Here is a 21779-nt window from a genome sequence, read left to right on the forward strand (position 1 = left end):
GTGCTTTATTCAGAATGTGCAGCAAATATTATTTTTGTGGGTTTTTTTCTTCCCTGTTTTCACTGACTTCAGTTGTGTGTGTTTCCTTTAGAGATTCGTGCTCAACTGATAGAGCAGCAGAAATGTCTGGAGCAGCAAACTGAAATGAGGGTGCAGCTTCTTCAGGACCTGCAGGATTTTTTCCGCAAGAAAGCAGAAATAGAGACGGAATATTCCCGCAATCTAGAAAAATTAGCAGAAAGGTTCATGGCAAAAACAAGAAGTACAAAGGACCATCAACAGTACAAGTAAGAGAGGTTCTAATACTTAAACTCAATTCACTTTCCAGTGTTAGAAGTGGGTTAGCTTATTTATTTTGTCAAAGGTCCAAATACTGTGTAATCAGTCATCTCCCTTGCATTTTGGTCCCACTGACTTGTGGTACTGTTTAATTAGTGAATGTTCATGGCAGATTGATACAATCTCTTGATATTTAAATTGCACAAATATTATCGTGTGAAAGAACTTGGTGGGAAAACAAAATGTAATACCCAGCTGGAAGAGATGCACAGCATTGGATATGCAAAACTGTGTGCTGATTGTTGCAATGGAGTTTTCAGAATTTGACAGGCTCATAATAAAGGCTGATCAGCCTTCCAAGAGATGCCAGGAAGAAGTAAAAAAAGAGAGAAGAGGAGAGAAAATTGTTATTGTATGTATTGTTACATATGGGCTTTGCTGCCTCTTTATTGCTGCTATCCTTAGAAACAAGGAAGAGTCATATTTCATACACGGCTAAATGTTTTATATGGATGTGCACAGACTATAGTAACTTTTGTGCAATGCAGAGCTGGTCAGATACTATTTGTCAAATAATTTATTTGGTACATTTTGCAAAATATTTCAAAAAAATTATTTGTTGAAATATTCTCTTCTTTGTATTTGCCCAACTTACAGAGCTGGTTGAACAATTCATGAATATATTAATTTTATTTATTACGTGCCTCATAGAATCATAGAATATCAGGGTTGGAAGGGACCTTAGGAGGTCATCTAGTCCAACTCCCTGCTCAAAGCAGGACCAATCCCCAACTAAATCATCCCAGCCAGGGCTTTGTCAAGCTTGACCTTAAAAATCTCTAAGGAAGGAGATTCCACCACCTCCCTAGCTAACCCATTCCAGTGCTTCACCACCTTACTAGTGAAAAAGTTTTTCCTAATATCCAACCTAAACTTCCCCCACTGCAACTTGAGACCATTACTCCTTGTTCTATCGTCTGGTCCCACTGAGAACAGTCTAGATCCATCCTCTTTGGAACCCCCTTTCAGGTAGTTGAAAGCAGCTATCAGATCCCTCCTCATTCTTCTCTTCTGCAGACTAAATAATCCTAATTCCCTCAGCCTCTCCTCATAAGTCATGTGCTCCAGCCCCCTAATCATTTTTGTTGCACTCCGCTGGACTCTTTCCAATTTTTCCACATCCTTCTTGTAGTGTGGGGCCCAAAACTGGACACAGTACTCCAGATGAGGCCTCACCAATGCCGAATAGAGGGGAATGATCACATCCGTCGATCTGCTGGCAATGCTCCTACTTATACAGCCCAAAATGCCGTTACCCTTCTTGGCAACAAGTGCACATGTTGACTCATATCCAGCTTCTCGTCCACTGTAACCCCTAGGTCCTTTTCTGCAGAACTGCTGCCTAGCCACTTGGTCCCTAGTCTATAGCAGTGCATGGAATTCTTCTGTCCTAAATGCAGGACTCTGCACTTGTCCTTGATGAACCTCATCAGGTTTCTTTTGGCCCAATCCTCTAATTTGTCTAGGTCCCTTTGTATCCTGTCCCTACCCTCCAGCGTATCTACCACTCCTCTCAGTTTAGTGTCATCTGCAAACTTGCTGAGGGTGCAATCCATGTCATCCTCCAGATCATTAATGAAGATATTAAACAAAACCGGCCCCAGGACCAACCCTTGGGGCACTCTGCTTGATACTGGCTGCCAACTAGACATGGATCCATTGATCACTACCCGTTAAGCCCGATGATCTAGCCAGCTTTCTATCCACCTTATAGTCCATTCATGTATAAAACCAACTTAGCTCATTCAAAGTATTTTGCAATTAATCAAAATACTGGTGAATGATCAAAGACAAATGCATTTAACAGCCAATCGCTGAAAGCTGAATCTAGATCAATTCACACTGAAAATAAGGAGCAAATTCTAACAGTGACGGACAAGGCCTGGAACTACTTATCCAGGGATGTGGTAGATTCTCTAACTCATTGTTGCGGCACTTGCAATTATATCCCTTGAATCATATGATTATTTAAGAATTGCATCAAGAAAAAGAAAAAAAAAGTCAGGCCCTGTCTATTCTAGAAAGGGTTTGTTGGTATAGTTATACTGGCAAACTCTCCTAGTGTAGAAGCAGTGTATACCAGCTAAACGGTTCTTTTGCAGTAAGCTGCTTCCACTTTCCCAAACGAAATAAGCTATGCCGGCAAAAGGACTTTTTCCCCCACTATAACTGTCTACACTGTGGTATAGTACCAGTAAGTAACTGGACTCCTGAGGCCACACATCCTGATCCACCTCTTCTCCCCAAGGCCTGACCCCCCTCTCTGCCTCTTTCCCCAAAGCCCTATCCCCATCGTTCACTCCTCTCCCCCCCCGTTGCTTGGTCGATCGTCTCAAGAAGCCTGCCTGCAGATAGAAGGCGGCTCCAGCTGAGCAAGGACTGGGGCAGGTTAATGAGCCAGCATCTCTCCCCACCCCACGGTAACTGGACATTTGATTCAAGTGCCATTTAGGGTTGCGGGGTCCCCTTTTCAACTAGACTTTCCTGTCAAAAATAGGCACCTGGCAACACTAAATGGCACCCAGACACAGAAGCCAAAAACCAGCCGGTCTGGGTGGCAACCTCCATATTGGCCAGGAGTTTCCTGGATCAGCATTGATCTCCCATTGGCTACTGAAACCAATCCAGGATATTTTAATAGGCCACTAGAAGTCCAGTTGGTGGGGGTGGTGCAGCACGGCTAAGGCAGACTCCCTACCTTCCCTGGTCCACATAGCCCCTGGAAGCAGCCGGCACGTCCCTCTAATTCTTTGGTGCAGAGGTGGCCAGGTGGTCTTTGTGCACTGACCCCGCCCTGAGCACCAACTCCACAGCTCCCTTTGGCCAGGAACCATGACCAGTGGGAACTGTGGGGGCGGTGCCTCCAGGAGCTGCTCGAGGTAAGTGCTGCCTGACCGAAGTCGGCACCCCCAACCTTTTGACCCATCCCCTGACCCCCTCCCACACCCAAACTCCCTCCCAGAGCCCGCACCACCTCCCACACCCCAACCCCCTGCCCCAGCCCTGATCCCCCTCCCTCACCCAAACTCCTTTCCAGGGCCCACACCCCCTCCAGGACCCCAATCCCCTGCCCCAGGCTTAGCCCAGACCTTCCTTCTACACTCCAAACCCCGCAGCCCCACCTCCCAGCCCAGACCCCGCACCCCCTCCCATACCCCAACTCCCTACCCCAGCCCAGTAAAAGTGGAGGACAGCGAGCAACAGAGGGAGGAGGGATGGAGGGGGCGGGGCCTCGGGGCAGGGGCGGGGCAAGGGTGTTTGGGTTTGTGCAATTAGACAGTTGGCAACCCTAGTGGTCACACTACTACACTAGGGCTTTTACCCGCACAGAAATGGTACACCTGCTATAGGTGTGATTTTTCTTGACACTGTAACCAATATAACTATGCCAGCAAAAGTTTTAAATGTAGACCAGGCCTCTATTTCCAGCACTCATGGTTGCAGAGGAAAACTTTAATCAAAATGCTCAAACACCAAAAGGCAAATAAAAAGAATCTTTTAAAAAATACCATTACTTGTAAAGCAGTGCCACGTCTTTTCGGGATCATGATTTTTGCATTCTTGGAGGTTGGCATTTTATCTTTAAATCAGGATTGGATGTCTTCCTAAAAGACATGCGGTAGCTCAACCAGAAATTATGATCTTGACGAAGGAATTACAGGGTGAGGTTCTGTGGTCTGTGTTCTGCAAAAGGACAAACTAGATGATGATAGTGGTCACTTCTGGATTTAAAATATATGAATTAGCAGGATATTTTTAAACCATCTGGCTGAAGATCTTTGTAAGTGAATTTAATGTAGTTCACTTACATTGTCAACTATAAGGGAGGATTCTGTGTACTCTTTGGCAACTCAGACCTAAATCTTGCATGGGAGGGCCTCTGATTTTTGCAATACCAACTTTTGAATCAAACTGAAAATATTGTGGTAGCTTCAAGCAAACTAAGTGGTGTTTTTTAGTGAATAAATATGAAAATGAATAATATAATTAGTACAGGAATCCTGGTGTTAATATTGTAATAAATAGAATTTACTTTACATTGTGCCCATATCTTCAGTGTGCCATACATTTTTGTAGTGACAAAAATAACTTCTGTTGTATAAATTGTCAAGGACAAAGCTGCAGGTTTTACAGCTGGGCAGTGCCAGTTGAGGCTTTTGCATGGGGGAAAGGATGTAACTTCTTTCCCTTCTACTCCTGTGAAGCACCAAAATTAAAAGTTATGGGGTGTCTTGAACTCCTACTTCCCCTCCCCAGCAACCCTTGACAGCAGCCTGACTTATAAATTGTTCTCTAGATGGTTTCCTAGTTACACTCCATTGAAATGAATGGGGCTTTTCATCACACTCAGAACTGTTTGCAGACTCACACACCCAGCACTTTACATTTGGTTCATGTCAGGAAAGTTTTCTTTGCAACTAGAAATGGTATGGCCTGAATATTCTAGGTTCATAAGATGAAATCCTGGTCCCACTGAAGTAAATGGCAACACTTCCATTGAATTTCACGCATATATTTTAACGCTAGGGACCACAATGATAATTTAGTAAGAGCTCCATCATAATACAGGCCATAAGATTTCAGTGCAGTAGTAATTTCTGCATCAAGACGAGAAGCTCAGTACACCTTCTTGAGCTTACACTGTGAGCCAGCAAGCCAGATTGCCTAATGGCCAGTGCCTGTGCTTTGCTTTCTTCCTGAGGGCTATAAACAACAGTATAATGTTGCCAGTTACAACTTACCCCACAGCACTTTCTAAGCAAGCACTTTTATTCTGAAGGTAAAAGCATTACAGAGAAAACCTATTAAAAAAAAAACAGAATTAAACACACAAAATATGCCAGGAGTCACTCGCCAGTCTTATGGGGTCCTATTAGATCAAAGTTTTTCCAACCCATTGGCAAAGGTTGGAGGTCCCATTTGGCAGAAGGTCCTATCCATTTGCTGGATCAGAAAGAAGGTCCTGTATCAGTTCAAGCTCTTCCTTTTATACCAAAAGCCCTTTCTTTGTTGTCTTGTCTACAACACCCCAACCTGGAGTCCCTCCACCTCATGGCGTGGAAACTCCATGGCTGAACCAGCTTGAACTGCAGTGCTCGGACTCCGTTAGGGAAGTTCTGTTGGGGAGCAGGAAGTGCTCCACTCACTCAACATACCTGGCGAAGTGGAAGCATATCTCCATTTGGTCCCTCCCCGCAGAAGCCTCTATTGCCCTTGTGCTAGATTACCTCTTGTACCTGAAGCAACAGCGGTTGGCAATATCATCTATTAAGGTGCATCTGGCGACCATCTCGGCCTTCCACCCGTTGTGGCAGGCAGGTCAGTCTTTAGCAATCCCATGGTGGGCCGGTTTCTTAAGGGCTTGAATAGGCTTTACCCCCAGGTGAGGCAGCCCGTTCCTCAGTGGGATCTTAACCTGGTCCTTTCTGGACTCATGGATCCCTCTTTTGAGCCCCTGGCGACCTGCCCCTTATCCCACCTTTCCTGGAAGGTGGCCTTTCTGGTGGCCATAACCTCGGCCAGAAGGGTCTCCAAGCTCAGAGCGCTGACTTCCAAGCCCCACTACTCAGTCTTTTACAAGGACAAGGTGCAGCTATGCCCTCACCCAGTGTTCCTACCCAAGTTAGTATTGCAATTTTACGTTAACTAGGACATATTTCTACTGGTATTCTTTCCTAAATCTCATGCCAACAACAAAGAGCGAGCACTCCATTCCCTGGACGTCAGGCGTGCCCATGCCTTCTACATTCAACGCACAAAGCTGTTTCGTAAGTCACCACAGCTTTTTATTGCAATCGCCGAGAGGATGAAAGGGCTTCCCATCTTGTCCCAGCGCATCTCGTCATGGATCATGTCCTCCATCAGAACCTGGCTAAGATCCCAGCCCCAGTGTTGACAGCGCATTCCACAAGAGCGCAGGCCTCTTCCACTGTGTTGCTCGCACAAGTCCCCATTCAGGACATATGCAAGGCAGCAACGTGGTCTTCCATCCACACCTTCATAACGCACTATGGCATCACTCAACAGGCAAGGGACGATGCAGCCTTCGGCAGGGCATTACTGCAATCAGCAACTCGGTGAACTCTGACCCCTCCTCTGTGGAAACTGCTTGGAAGTTACCTATTGGAATGGACATGAGCAATCACTCGAAGAAGAAAAGACGATTACCTACCTTTCATAACTGTTCTTCGAGATGTGTTGCTCATATCCATTCCAAATCCCGCCCACCTCCCCTCTGTCGGAGTATTCCGGCAAGAAGGAACTGAGCAGGCAGTGGGTCGGCAGGGACCTATATACACTGCCATAAAGGCACCACTCCAGGGGGCCCCACAGCCGACCCAGCGGGTACCACTAGGGTAAAAAACATCTGATCGTGCATGCAGCGCACTCACACACCTATTGGAATGGACATGAGCAACACATCTCGAAGAACAACAATTACGAAAGGTAGGTAACCGTCTTTTGTCAGTGATGGAGAATCTACTACGACCCTTGGTAAATTGTTCCAGTGGTTTAAAATGTATGTCTTATTTCTAATCTGAATTTGTCTAGCTTCAACTTCCAGACACTGGATCATGTTATACCTTTCTCTGCTAGTTTGAAGGGCACATTATTAAATATTTGTTCCCCATGTAGATACTTATCAATTGCAATCAAGTTATACTTAACCATCTCTTTGTTAAACTAAATAGATTGGGCTTTAAGGCAGTTTTTCTAATCCTTTAATCATTCTCATGGCTTTTCTCTGAACCCTCTCCAATTTATTAACATCCTTCTTGAATTGTGGGCACCAGAACTGGACACACTCTTCCTGCTGCTGTCGCATCAGTGCCAAATAGATAAAATAACCTCTCTACTCCTACTTGAGATTCCCCTGTTTATGCACCCCAGGATCATGTTTGTCACACTTGGAGCTCATATTCAGCTGATTTTCCACCAGTCCCACAAAATCTTTTTCAAAGTCAGTGTTTCACAGGATAGAGTCCCCCATCTTATAAGAATGGCCTACATTCTTTGGTCCTGGAGGTATACGTTTACATTTAGCAATATTAAAAAACACATTGTTTGCTTGCGCCCAGGTTACCAAAACATCCAGATTGCTCTGAATCAGTGACTTGTTCTCTATTTATCACTCCCACAATTTTAGTGTCAAGTAGGTGATCTAATGGTCCCTACTGGCCTTAAAATCTATGAAATATATTCTACAAGGTTTTAATACACTCCTGGTGCACAGAGGGAGAAGTTACAGAAAATTGCTACTGCTCAAGCTTGGCAGGTAACACTGAAACTGAGATATCAGAGTCCATCACAAGGACTGTTTGCAAGATTATTTTTTTTAACTAATATTTTATACTAGATGTTAATGGTGGGTGGGAAGCCTGAAATCTCAAGAATGTGTTTTTTAGGTCATTAAGTAAATAATGACTGAACTAACTTAAATTATTTATTTTGGCATTTTTAATAAAAGGTTTGATAAACTATATGTGATTTAAGTACACAGATTGGGGTGGAAAGAGTCTGTAATGGAAACACAGAGATGCTGAACTACTGAAAAATGTCATATCAGTGGCCCTTGTACTATATAACTGTAATTGACAATGTTACATGAATATTAGTGATCAAATGGAACTTATGAATCCGGATCAGAGTTAGGAGACATTATATATTGTTACGGACATTTTTAAAACTATCACAATTAAATTCATTACAGTGAACAGTATTTTGATAGACAAGCACACCTATGATTTCTTCTTGTAAAGTGTTTGGACTATTCTTACGGGGCAGGATTTTCAGTGCTAAGAGAAATAATTGGTACAACTCTTTTGCAATGGCCTATATAGATTCTGAATGTTATATATAGTTCATCTGTGAGCAACTGCAAACTTTGTGTCAAGTTTTTGGTATTTGTGGAGAGGTTGTAATGATATGAATTCTTTAGTTTTTCTATTTGTGCCTCATGGGGCTTGTAAAACATGCCTTAAAATGCTATCTAAAGCTTGACTAACCAAATATATTCCAAGAATGGATTGACTGACTGTTCAGAAACAGATTTAGGTCCAAATCCAGCTTACTTTATTCACAAGAGTAACCCTGTTGACTTCTGTAGGACTACTTGCATGAATAAAGGGAACAGGACTTGACTTCTAGCATTTATCCTGGCAGATGCATGTGCATTCTTTCTTTACAGAGGTCAATTGTTCTTTAATTTAATTCAACTTAAATTGTTGGGTTCATGTTTATGTATATCTGGTGGAGGATGGGTGTGGCAGGGAGATGTTTCTGATATGTTAATTATGTAACATATATATACTCTTTAGGAAAGACCAGAATCTCTTATCTCCAGTGAATTGTTGGTACTTACTCCTAAACCAAGTGAGAAGAGAAAGCAAAGACCATGCAACTTTGAGCGATATCTATCTGAATAACGTTATCATGCGCTTCATGCAGATAAGTGAGGATTCCACCAGGATGTTCAAAAAGGTAATATATATCATGTTGAATTTTAGTTACCATTGAAAGGCAAGTGTCTAAGAGGTAGAATTTTAAGGGAAGATTCATCAGTGTAGTAACATAATCTGCTTTAGCATATTAATAGATTTTTTTATGGCATTTTTCACAGGGAAAATTCTTACCACAAATGTAGTGGGGAATGTACTATCTGATGGTGACCTCAGGAACTGAACTGCTTTAAATTCAGGAGGTGAGGAAGAAGCCCTCTTCTTTGCTCAAAAGTGTATTGTGTAGTCAGGCAGGAAGGAAAAAACGGTTCAACCTAGAAGTGACAAAAGAATGTTGTTGTATTATTATCAGAATTGCTGTATGACCATGGTGGTTCTTCATGTACATGCAGCTGTGTATTCCACTTAGGTGTGTGGGTGCCCAACTCATTGGAGCCAGATAATTTTGCCTAACAGTACTCGTAAAGGGGCAGCGCTTGTGCCTCATGGCCATAGTTCCTGCCTTGGCTATATGAGGCAGTGCTGCCTCAACCCCCACTCAGTTCCTTCTTATCACCAGTGGCTGGAGTTGGAGTTCTGTGTTGTTTTCACCCCACAATCCCTCTATTTCTTAGTGACTTTTCTAGTTGTATTGAGTTAATTAATACCCTTAGTATTGTATTAGTGTTAGTTTAAGTATTTCCCTGATGATGCTCTCAGCAGGGTTTAAACATTGTCCGTTGTGTGGGGGACCGGTCCCCAACAATGATCCCCACACACACAGTGCTTACTGTGCTTAGGGGAAGCCCACATCGAGGAGCAGTGTTGGATTTGCAGATTGTTCTCCAAACGAATTCAGGTGGCGAGCGATCTTTGTCTAAGCAGCATCTGCTTGAACAGGCCGGCCTGTTCAGCCTGCTTCGGCACTGAGGTCCTCATCAGATCAGAGGTCACCCTCGGGTTCTGAGAGTGCTGCCGTTCCATGCTCTGGAACTGGTGCCTCTCCAAAGACACAGAGGAGTCATTCCCTGTCGAGTGTGCTGAGGAAAAAGCCTCTCCAGGTTCCATGGTGATTCATCTGCCTCCTCCAGAAGAAGCATGGATCAGCACGGTCACGCAGGATGGAGTAGGTCCCATCAATCATTCCCTGATACCAGGCAGTGAGGTCAGACCCTTACCATCAACTCCAGTTTCGGCCCTGGGTCTTCCATTTAGTCTGGTGCCAACAAGGGTATTGCAGCATCGTCTGTTTCTGCGCCAACGGACCTCCCCTGCCTTCATGTTCCATCCTCTCCCTTGGTCCAGGACTTTGCCAGTGCTGCATCATTTATAGCCCCATTGGCTGAGCAGGCCACTGAACCTGTGGGTCTGTTGGCACCATACCTCAGTGTTACCCGTACACAGTCAGTGGAAGTGGGGCTGAGGCTAGGCTCGACCTCCTCAGTACCAGGAATTTTTTAGCACCCCTGCTGTCAGCTTCATTTTCATCCCAAAACAATTCTGTGGTGACTTACTCTTCCTCTCCTTCAGTACCAGAGGATTTCAAGGAGCACTAGAACCTTTTGTGGTGCGTGGCTGCTTCTTGGGTATTCAAGCAGAGTTCCTGGAGGAGAACACCCATGCGTTGTTGAATATCCTACAATTGTCTGCCCTGGAGAGATGCCCTCCCTATTAACAATGCACTCCTAGAGCCTGCTAAGATTCTCTGGAGTATGCTGGCTTCGGTACCACCTATAGCAAAGCACGTGGAAAACCACTACCTCGTTCCAGTGCAGGGATTTGTGGGTTTTTATTCCCATCCAGTCCCAAATTCCTTGGTCATAACCATGGTGAACAATAGAGCTTGGCAGGGCAGATTTATGTCCACTCCCAAGAATAAGGATGCTAAATTAATGGACCTGATGGGTAGGAAGATTCATACCACCTCCTCCTTGCAGATGCGGATTGACAACCAGAACGCATTGCTGTCCAAGTACAAGTTTGTCAATTGGCCAGCTATGTCTAAGTTTGCAGGTTTTCTGATTTTTCTTGTGCTGTCAGTTCAGCTTCCCATACCTTTTCCTCTTCATCCCAACCTACTCAGACAGACTCCAGTCGCACCTTGCATCCCGTGCTCAGCTCACTGTATCTCACAGTGTGGCTGCATCATGGCTGAATGAGAAGGAAATGCAGTGTTTGGTGGCTGTTCAACAAGTCCTACTCAACAGTAGCAAGCCCTCTACCTGAATGGCCTATTCAGTGAAATGGAAGCGGTTTTTAGTATGGTTGTTGGCCCCTGGAATTCAACCGACGCTGGCTTCTATTCAGGACATTTTGCAGTATTTGCTGCACCTTCAATCATTGGGCCTTGCGCATAACTCATTGACATACAACTGGCAGCGACATCAGCATTTCATCTCTCTATTCAGGGAATACCAGTCTTTTCCAGTGCCATGGTAACAAGATTATTAAAAAGCTTCTTCATCTCCATCCTCTGGTCCAAGAGCTGGTTCCTCTGTGGGACCAAGGTCCTAGCGGCTTTAATGGGACCTCCGTTCGAGTCCCTGGCATCGTGTCCCTTTCTGCTTTTATGTCAGAAGACTGGGTTCCTGGTAGTGATAACATCCTCAAGGAGAGTCTGTGAGTTGCAGGCTCTGATGGCAGACCTCCTTATACACAATTCTCCAAGGACAAAGTGACAATGACCACACCCAATTTTTTTGTCTAAAGTGGTTTCTCAGTTTCATTTGACCCATGCAGTAACTGTGTTCTTTTCTAAGCCACGTTAATTTTTGGAAGAGCAGCGTCTTCAGACACTAGATGACACTAGAGGTCAAGTCTAGCCTTCTATCTGGACAGGACTAAACTGTTTCGTGTTTCACCTGGCCTGTTTGCGTCATATGCAGATTGTATGAAGGGACAAGCAGTCTCTTCACAGATGATCTTTAAATGGATGACATCCTGTATTAAGACTGCATATGAAATAGCTTTGGCTACACCTCCTTAGTAAGTGCAAGCTTGTTCTACGGGAGTGCAAGTAACATCAATAGCATTCCTCAGTGACATTTGCAGGGCTGCTGTGTGGTCATCCATCCATACATTTATGGACCATTATACCATTAACTCATCTTCCAAGCGGATGCAAGTTTTGGCAGGGCAGTCCTACAGTCCTTGCTTAGGTAGATTCCGAGCCCCGCTTCCTGGGGGGATGCTGCTTGTGAGACATCTAAGTGGAATACACGCTGCATCTACTCGAAGAAGAAGAAACAGGATTGGAGTCTAGTCTCTGGGCATTCGGTGTGAAGGAACTGAGGGGGATTGGGATGGTGCCATCTCAAATAGGCAGGGGAGGGGCTACTGCCATGAGGCGTGAATGCTGCCCCTCTGTGGGTATGGCTAGGCAAAATTCTCCAGCTCTGATGTTCTGGGCTGCACACGCCTAAATGGAATACACGTCTGTATCACATCTCATCTCAAAGAACTCCAATTACAGTAAGTAACCGTTTCTTCTCTGCCGTGAGAGCGTCTCTGATTCAGTTTGTCACAAAGGTGATGCCTGGAGATAGGGAAGTAGCCATGTGCTATGTTTCCCATAGAAGACTCCCTCCCCCATATTGAATTTTTGTTTAATTACATAGTTATTGGGATTTCAGTGAAACTTCTTTGTAAAAGTTTTACAGGTATTTTGTTTAAAAGATTAATAGCTTCATGATAAATACATAGTGCAGCTTCCTCTTTGGATAAGGGACAGTAAGGCAGCCTCAGTTTGATGTTTGTGAGTGGAGTCTTTAGCCATCATCAGTAGTGTGTTCTACAATAAAACAGAATGTAAATGCATGATCATCAGTCCCTGTGTGATTCTGTAGGCATTGATCCTGGGTATTACAAAACTGAGTTCCAAAGAATTAAGGTTCAAGATATACAGTCACTGATTGAATGATGGTGTTTCCTACTGGCATTCAGGATGCATGATTTCTGGTTCCAGAAGAGGCTCTCATTTGACACACTCCTGAAAGTTCCTGTTCCACTGGACAAACAGAGGCTGTAAATGGGGATGGATGCAGCTGGACCCAAGAGCTACTTAGAGAATGTAGAAGAAGAATGAGGAGGAAAGGGGGTGAAAACAAATTCATGTAATATGATGATGTGCAATAAAACCTGTGGTAGAAATAAAACTAAACTAAAATTAATTGCTTTCTCACTCTTCCAATATCTTGATGACAGAATGTTCTGTCAGATGCATGAATGTGTTGTACACAAACCACTATTTTTGCTAATATGGAAGATATACAGCTGTTGAACAACTAATCAGAAAAGCATTTTTAATCCATTCCAGCAAATAATATATATGCTTACCTCTCATTGACTTCAATGGGAATGCCATAAGTAGAAGGGTTTCAGTACTGGGCCCATTGTAACATACACAGGTGGATGAATTTAAAGAATTAAGACTGAAATTTCATAAGAGGAAATTTCTGAGCTTTTCATAAATATTGATATCTGAAGCTAATACTGGAGCCTAATCTACACTAAAACCCTTTTAGAGCAAACACAGCTTATACCTGCCAATATAATTGCATCTATACTAGGGCTTTTGCGAGCATAGAAATGTTGCCAAAAATCACACCCCTAATTGACGTTGCCACAGGAGCAAAAATTATAGTGCAGACCTCTCCTTTATCATTTAATATTTTTCTTTTTCAGAAACATTTACAGACAAGTTCTGCTGCTAAATAATTTGAAGATTTTAGTGTTTACTTGCTGTGTCTAAAAATTAAATTAACTGCCTGTGAATCAAGTCTACGTAAGCAGTAGTTTTTGCTGAAAAGGTTACTGCTGGCTTGTAGCAATCACCTTGATTATTTAAGCATCCTATCATCAGCTTCTATGTTGCAATTTTGAGGATGACAAAAAATGGCAGGGGGAGTGAGTATTATAAAGCATTCATTTTATTGTATAATTGAAATATCCCTCTGGAGTCAGGGTGTATTTTTGGATGGTCCATAAATCATTAACCCTGACCTAGTTTTAAAGATACTTTGACTATTCTAGAAAATTATGCTGATTCACCATACTCACTGGGCTTTCCTGCCTCTCTTCACTACCTCTCAAGCAAAACAACCGCCCTATCTTTGTTATGCTGTTCTCCCTGCAGCCACAAGTAAACTCCATATTGAACTACAGTTTTTCTTGTTTGCTCAGAAATTCTTCATTTATTAATCTTTTGATGTGTCCTTAGTCTTCCCTAGTAGTTTGATACTTATATAACGTAAGTGTGTGTGTTTAATAGAAAGAACACCAGAAGATGAACACAATAGTTCCAAAATGAAATAGCGGATATCAATCAATATCTGTGGGACAGACTTTTTGTTCTGCAATATAAACCACAAGTCTTCCCTGGATAGGAGGCACTTCTTACTTACAATAAAAGTATGTCATGTAGTTGTAGTCATGTCGGTCCCAGGATATTAGATAGATAGAGAGATAAGGTGAGTGAAGTAATGTCTTTTATTGGACCAATTTGGAGTACCTTTTCCAGACTTGAAGAAGAGCTCTGCGTGGCTAGAAAGTTTGTCTCTCTCACCAACAGAAGTTGGTCCAATAAAAGATATTACCTCACCCACCTTGCCTGTCTTGTAATACAAGGAAATACAGCAATTAGAATGCATATCTAAAGATATATCTTGATAACAGGTCATGCTTTCACTAAATAACTTGTATTATACAAATATCAGGGAGTAGCCGTGTTAGTCTGTATCCACAAAAACAACGAGGAGTCCGGTGGCACCTTAAAGACTAACAGATTTATTTGGGCATAAGCTTTTGGGGGGTAAAAAACCCACTTCTTCAGATGCATGGAGTGAAAATTACAGATGCAGGCATTATTATACTGACACATTTAGAGAAGGGAGTTACCTAACAAGTGGAGAACCAGTGTTGACAGGGCCAATTCAATCAGGGTCGATGTAGTCCACTCCCAATAATTGATGAGGAGGTGTCAATGCCAGGAGAGGAAAAGTTGCTTTTGTAGTGAGCCAGCCACTCCCAGTCCCTATTCAAGCCCATATTTATGGTGTTGAATTTGCAAATGAATTTTAGTTCTGCAGTTTCTCTTTGAAGTCTGTTTTTTGGATTTTTTTTTTGTTCAAGTACTTTTAAATCTGTTATAGAATGTCCAGAGAGTCTGAAGTGTTCTCCTACTGGCTTTTGTATGTTGTTATTCCTGATGTCCAATTTGTGTCCATTTATTCTTTTATGTAGAGACTGTCCGGTTTGGCCAATGTACATGGCAGAGGGGCATTGCTGGCACATGATGGCATATATCACATTGGTAGATGTGCGGGTGACTGAGTCCCTGATGGTGTGGCTGATGTGGTTGGGTCCTCTGATGGTGTCGCTAGAGTAGATATGGGGACAGAGTAGGCAATGAGGTTTGTTACAGGGATTGGTTCCTGGGTTAGTGTTTCTGTGGTATGGTGTGTACTTGCTAGTGAGTATCTACTTCAGGTTGGGGGGCTGTCTGTAAGCGAGGACTGGCCTGCCTCCCAAGGTCTGTGAGAGCGAGGGATCATTTTCCAGGATAGGTTGTAGATTGTTGATGATGTGCTGGAGAGGTTTTAGCTGGAGGCTGTATGTGATGGCCAGTGGTGTTCTGTTGTTTTCCTTGTTGGGCCTGTCCTGTAGTAGGTGACTTCTGGGTATCTGAAGAAGTGGGTTTTTTACCCATGAAAGCTTTTGCCCAAATAAATCTGTTAGTCTTTAAGGTGCCATTGGACTCCTCATTGTTTTTGTATTATACAGTGGCTTTTAGTTTACTCTTAATGCATCTTATTTTTCTGTTAAGTTCTTAGATGTGTTTATTTGGTAAGGGAGACTGAAAATAAGCATGTAATCTCTTCCCAATTTAATTAAAATAAGTCCTCCTTTTATTCATGCTTTTACCACAGTTGCACAATTAATTCTGTGACACTGACAAACATAAAAAAACCTATAGAAAAAGAGAGCTGGAATAATTAGATTAATCTGTCTCTGGGCCTTGGTCTGGCTCCTTGATTTCAAAGCCTTCTCTGTCTAGGCTGCAGCCGTTGGTTTGTGTGTCTTGTTTCTAAGCAGAAGTTCATACAGGTAGGCTCCGATTAGTACTTAAGGTACACTGACGTTTATTCATTTTTTCAGCAGCAATATCAGGCAGTTACATGATTGTAATGTCCTTTTAGATCATAGAAAGCTCCAGGAGGTTTTACCTTATTCATTATAATCTTTCAGTTTAAATGCTATAGAGATACCCAGTTATAGCATTTTGTGCCCAAAGTTACAAGAGCATATTACTTCAAGTCTTTGGGCCCATGAGCCTCGCTTCTTTGTCAAGAGGAAAATTAGGACAGTCCTAGAGAACAGAAAGAAACAAATCAAGAGAAGTAAAAGATGGAAAACTCCTGAGGAGCTTTAACCAATATATTTGGCTTGGAAATGTTCAGTTGTGTACATAGCTTATGGTATGTTGCATATTTGTTTGGTGTAATGAGATGATAAACAGTACTATTCAGGATCATATGGAGACAGCCTGTGTTTGAACTTGAACAAATGGTCCTTGTAAAAGCAACAGAACTGTTTTTTCAGCAGAGAATGTCACGTCCTGGAGGTCTTTCCTTGATTGCTTAGGCTTTATATTCCTCTTTCATAACAAGAGACATCAAGCAGCTGTCCATGGGCAAGTCTCCAGGCCGCAATGGCATTCTACCTGAAGTGTACTAATGTGGAGGTGCCATATGAGAAGCTATAAAAACAAATACACCTAGAAATCAAGTCAATACTAGCTGAACACTGATCTGTTGAAGCAACAGGAGAGAAGAATCCATCCATAACAAGAGATAAGAACTCAGGCCTTTAATGTTAGAAGCCCTGGTCCCAGAGAGCCCTGCTTATCCTATATCCAGATTTAATACACAGGAACATTTAAATTAAACCTTCTCCACAGAGGTTTGCCACCTTCCTTATTCAGTCTTAGGGCTGGCATACACTGAAAAGTTACATTGCTATAGCTACATCTCTGAGAGACGTAGTTAGGCTGGCTTAACCCCCGGTGTAGACAGCACTAGGTTAAAAGAAGAATTCTTCTTGACCTAACTAATGCCTCTCAGGGAGATGGATTACCTATAGCAATGGGAGAACCCCTTCTATTGCTGTAGTGAATATCTACACTGAAGTGCTCCTAGACTTTAAGGTCAGAAGGGATCATCGTGATCATCTAGTCTGACCTTCTACACATTGCAGGCCATCCACCCACTCCTGAAATAGATCCCGAACTTCTGGCTGAGTTACCGAAGTCCTCAAATCATGATTTAAAGACTTCACGTTACAGAGAATTCACCATTTACACTAGTTTAAACCTACAAGTGACCCATGCCCCATGCTGCAGAGGAAGGTGAAAACTCCCCAGAGTCTCTGCCAATCTGACCCAGGGGAAAATTCCTTCCCAACCTCAAATATGGCAATCAGCTAGACCCTGAGCATGTGGGCAACACCCACCAGGCAGATACCTGAGAGAGAATTCTCTGTAGTAACTCAGAGCCTGCCCCTTCTAATGGCCTGTGTCGAGTCGTTGGGGATTTTTGCAACTGGCATTCGCCGATTGGCCATATGCCATTGTAGGCAGTCCCATCATACCATCCCTTCCAAAAACTTATCAAGCTCAGTCTTGAAACCAGTTAGATTTTTGCCCCCACTGCTTCCCTTGGAAGACTGTTCCAGAACTTCACACCTCTGATGGTTAGAAATCTTCGCCTAATTTCAAGCCTAAACTTGTTGATGGCCAATTTATATCCATTTGTTCTTGGGTCCACATTGGTGCTTAGCTTAACTAACTCCTCTCTCCCCCTTGTATTTATTCCTCTGATGTATTTAGAGAGAGCAATCATATCTCTCTTAAGTCTTCTTTTGTTAGGCCTAACAAGCCAACCTCTTTGTCTTCTTTCATAAGGTAAGTTTTCCATTCCTCAGATCATTCTAGTAGCCCTTCTCTGCACCTCTTCCTGTTTGAATTCATCTTTCTTAAGCAGGGGAGACCAGAATTGCACACAAACTATTCCAGATGAGGTCTCACCAGTGCCTCGTACAATGGTACTGACACTTTCCTGTCTCTACTGGAAATATGGTGCTATAGGGCCACAGCTGTGCCACTGTAGCATTTTAAGTATACACATAGCCTTAATTTATTAGTGGAGATTCTGCTGCAGCTTCCCCCTTAGACGAAACAGTAATGGTTACTAGAATAATTGTGTCCTATAATGTGTATTATGGGAAGTGCAGCATCTTCCAGGCACACTGACATCATTTTTTTCTCAGACTGTTATTTCCAGGAACTGATTCCACTGCAGATTATCTCCTTTTTGTCTGGTATCATCTTGTATGTTTCTGCCACTTTTTCTCAACAGTGAGGTCAAAAGCAGCAATTTTTTTTCTGTAATTAGTTCTTTCTCAGAAGGAAGAAGGGATGGGAAATTCAGGAGACCTCTTTAAAAAGCCTCAAGACCCAAAATGCCTGACAAATACAACATAAGGAAATATTTCAAGAGGAAACTCTGGAAATGATACTTGTAAAGTCAAGGGATGATCAAGCATCAGTAAACTTATTTGCACATTTCTATGGGGAGGGGACTTATTTGTGGGGGAGGAGACATCCTGTTCCAAAAGTAGTAAGTCCTGATTATGAAACTGATCTCCTTTTTTTTTCCTGTGTAGGTTTTCAGGTTCAAAATTGGGGTAGTTTAATCTAATTCAGTATTTCCAACTCTCAGTGTTTGATCATGACTCTAATAATTTTGGGAGGTGTTGTTTACCTGTCTCATGAAAACGTGTTGAAAGACTGCCAACTCCTGAATTTTACCTTCTTCAAAATGGCCACTGTCTTCTTTTTACTGTCAATGGGTCTGTTATGAGCTGGGTGAAAACCTGTTATGGATTGAACTAAAACTGTATTCACCCTGATGTGTGAACATGCCCTTCACTGAAGATAGTTGAAGAAAATACTTAGAGGGGGCACACCTAAAACAAGTCCTAATGGAATCTGCCCAGAAACTAGCACCAGGTGGGTGGAGGGTTCCACTGGATACAGTGACCAAGTGTGGGAGGAGAGGTAGATGGGAGAACACACACAAACTGAGAACAGACAGTTCCTCTAGAGGGGCAGGGCAAGAGTGAATAGCAAAAAAAAAAGCCAAGCACAGCTTGAGTACAGTGTGACCATGGAAAAAGAGAGAACTTCCAAGTTTATTGGATGAACACGCTTGGGGCTCTAAGCTAACAAATTAATCCCTTTGTTATTGATTTCTCGTGCATTTGGAGAAGCAGGACTCTGTACATTTTGTAAATAAACAAGATTGCATAAAAGAAAATACCAGACTCCATCAATTTCTACTTCCAACTGGCACATCCCCAGGGTCCCAGAATTTGACTGGTTGAAAAGGGGTTGAAAATGGGAACAGGTCTGAAGGCAGCAAGATGGCTGCCATTTTCCTACAGTCTGCCTGCATATGGAAGTGAGGGTGTCCTTTATAAAGTTGGCTGCCACTAATTCATAATTGAGGTTCGGTGTACTGGATGAATCCTGAACTAATTGTATCACCATTTTGTAAAATAGGAAAAACATTGGAATTAGGTGGAGAGCTCGCTGAAACTTGGGTTTTCTGATTCATGGGAAATTTCAGTATGGTGAAATTTGCGTTCTGATTTGGAACAAAACCAACCAATTTTACAAAAATTTCCCATGAACTGGAAATTTAAAAAAAGATGTTTGGGAAACATTGTCACATGGTGTTTCCGAAAGGAAGTATGCTCCCTTGGACCCGACAGCTGCTGGCTGAGACTGATAAGAATCAACTTTAGTCAGCAACTGCGAGGGCGGTTGGGGTCTGCAGCTCCATGGCAGCCCTGCTATGTGGACTGTCCTGAGGCCAGAGACCCCCAGCTTCCTGGGCCAGCTGGCTCACCAAGCTACAGGAGTCTGACAGCACAGGAAGACAGCTGGGTCCCTAGTCCCAGGACAGTCCACATGGTTGGGCTGCCCCAGAGCAATGAACTCTGGTAGCCCAGAGTTCCTTGCCCTAGGGCAGTCTGCATGCATACAATTTAGCGCTTAAGCTTTTCTGCCTTTTAGTTGCCAGCATATAAAAGCAATACAGATTGCAATTTGTTGTGCAAAATGAACACCACCATAAGACAGAACCTCAAACAGCAGAGCTCAAACCTATTAAAATGCTGTGTTCTTGCAGATCTTGTCAGGCAGATGGGGCAGATGTGCTTCAATTGAACAATAAAGGAATAACAAAAACCAACAAATGTGAAGAGTATCTCACAGAACATTTATACAATGATACTGACTGTTGCTGTGTTAATAAGCAACTGCATTAATACATATACACAAAAACTTTAACCAGATTTGTGTATTTATAATTTATAAAAACTTAATTTCTTTGGACAGAAACCATAATGAGCTGAGACGAACATATCTCCAGTGTTTACAGTAAAAGAGGTTGGGAAGTGAAGCACAATAAATATTTAAGTTCCATAATCTTGTAATTAACCAGAAATATGACTACCTGCCAGCTCTAGTTGAAAATTATAAAAACACAGGATATATAGAGAATCTCTGCATCATTTTCTTCTCATTAAGATTTAAAGGAATTACATTTAACAATTAAAGGCTAGATAAGCGATTAATCACTCAAACTGGTAGATCTGGGCCAATTTTACCCTGGTTTAGCTATCTGTCTATAGTGAGTCACTACAGCTGGTGGTGTATTTTTAAGATGGCTTATATATGACCTTTTCTGAGAGTAACAAACCAAATCATTTAAGAGAAATATTCCATGAACAGTGTTACTGAATGCTGTAACTGATGGTAAAATAACATGTCCCAAACATAGATGTTACAGCATTCCAGGAAAAATTCAGCATAATCAACTATAAAATTGAAATGAAAACCAGTCAAATAATAATTTTGGGTTCAGTACTGCTCCAGTTGAAACTGCTGGAAATACTTGCGCTGAGTCAGTGGGAGCCGGCCATTAGTGTGTAGTAAAATGTTAGGTGTATGAAACGCAAACAATAAATCTAATGAAATCTTGATATGCTATCATTATGCGTATATGCCAGTGCTGTTTAGTGTTTGATGCAACTGTCATTAGAGAGAGCAAAACATGTATTGTTTGGGTTTCAAAATTTGTTGGCAATCGTTTTTTTCTCTTGCAGTTTTAAACATTAGGTATTAGCCTTTGTTTCCCCAAAAACAATTGCCGCCTCCCCCATGTCAAGTAGTACACAATAGGTTTTATATTAGGCCCCCCTCTTGCATATGTGTATGCCTGTGTTTAACTAGAAGCATATGAGTAGTCCCATTGATTTACAGGTGCAGGGCACTAATTTGTACATTTTCTGGATACATTGATATTTACTGTACCAATTAAATTAGGAACAATAAATATATGGGGGGGGTTACATTTATTGTGACATAGATTAACACCATTTGAAGACAATCAGTATACTTTGAAACTGGATTAGGTATGACTTTAATTGGTTTAGTAAAAGATGTGTTTATAATTTAACACAAGAAGATCACTATTTAATCCATTCTTATGAGGTTGTATTAAGGACCGTGATCTTTGCTTTTCTCTACAGTTGTTGGATCCGTTATATCTTGAAAATTTTAAGCACAATGAGGGTTACGCCTCAGTAAATTTCTTGAGGCAAGAGCGAAGACCAAGGCTTCTCAAAGCTTGTTTTTAGGATCTTGAGAGACTGGTAAGAGATACTGACTTAGCTCCAGGAAAAGGTGTGCTGTATCTTGCATACTGTAATTTGGCTTTGCTGAGGATAAACTCCCAGAGGAAGGTAACATTAAAGCACACGAAAGTACTGCAGGAGAGGAGAATAAGTAGCATCACTGAAAATGAGGCGGGAGCTGTTAATAACTGAAAAGAAATGCACTGCACATCTGAGGCGCACACACACTATATATTACACACT

At 42.4% G+C, this 21779-nt stretch overlaps 1 protein-coding gene across 2 annotated transcripts in view; it reads left to right on the forward strand.

Annotated features, from left to right (window-relative positions):
• The window catches only part of SRGAP1 (SLIT-ROBO Rho GTPase activating protein 1), a 245843-nt gene that overhangs the window by 123066 nt on the left and 100998 nt on the right, over positions 1-21779 (forward strand). For both annotated transcript variants that reach the window (XM_054025469.1, XM_054025478.1), the window contains exons 2-3: positions 92-287; positions 8658-8820. In XM_054025469.1, the coding sequence (XP_053881444.1) occupies positions 92-287; positions 8658-8820 (359 nt within the window). The remainder of the gene's footprint in view (positions 1-91; positions 288-8657; positions 8821-21779) is intronic.

This window comes from Malaclemys terrapin, chromosome 1 (assembly GCF_027887155.1).
Source record: "Malaclemys terrapin pileata isolate rMalTer1 chromosome 1, rMalTer1.hap1, whole genome shotgun sequence".
In the NCBI taxonomy this organism is placed as follows: domain Eukaryota; kingdom Metazoa; phylum Chordata; order Testudines; family Emydidae; genus Malaclemys; species Malaclemys terrapin.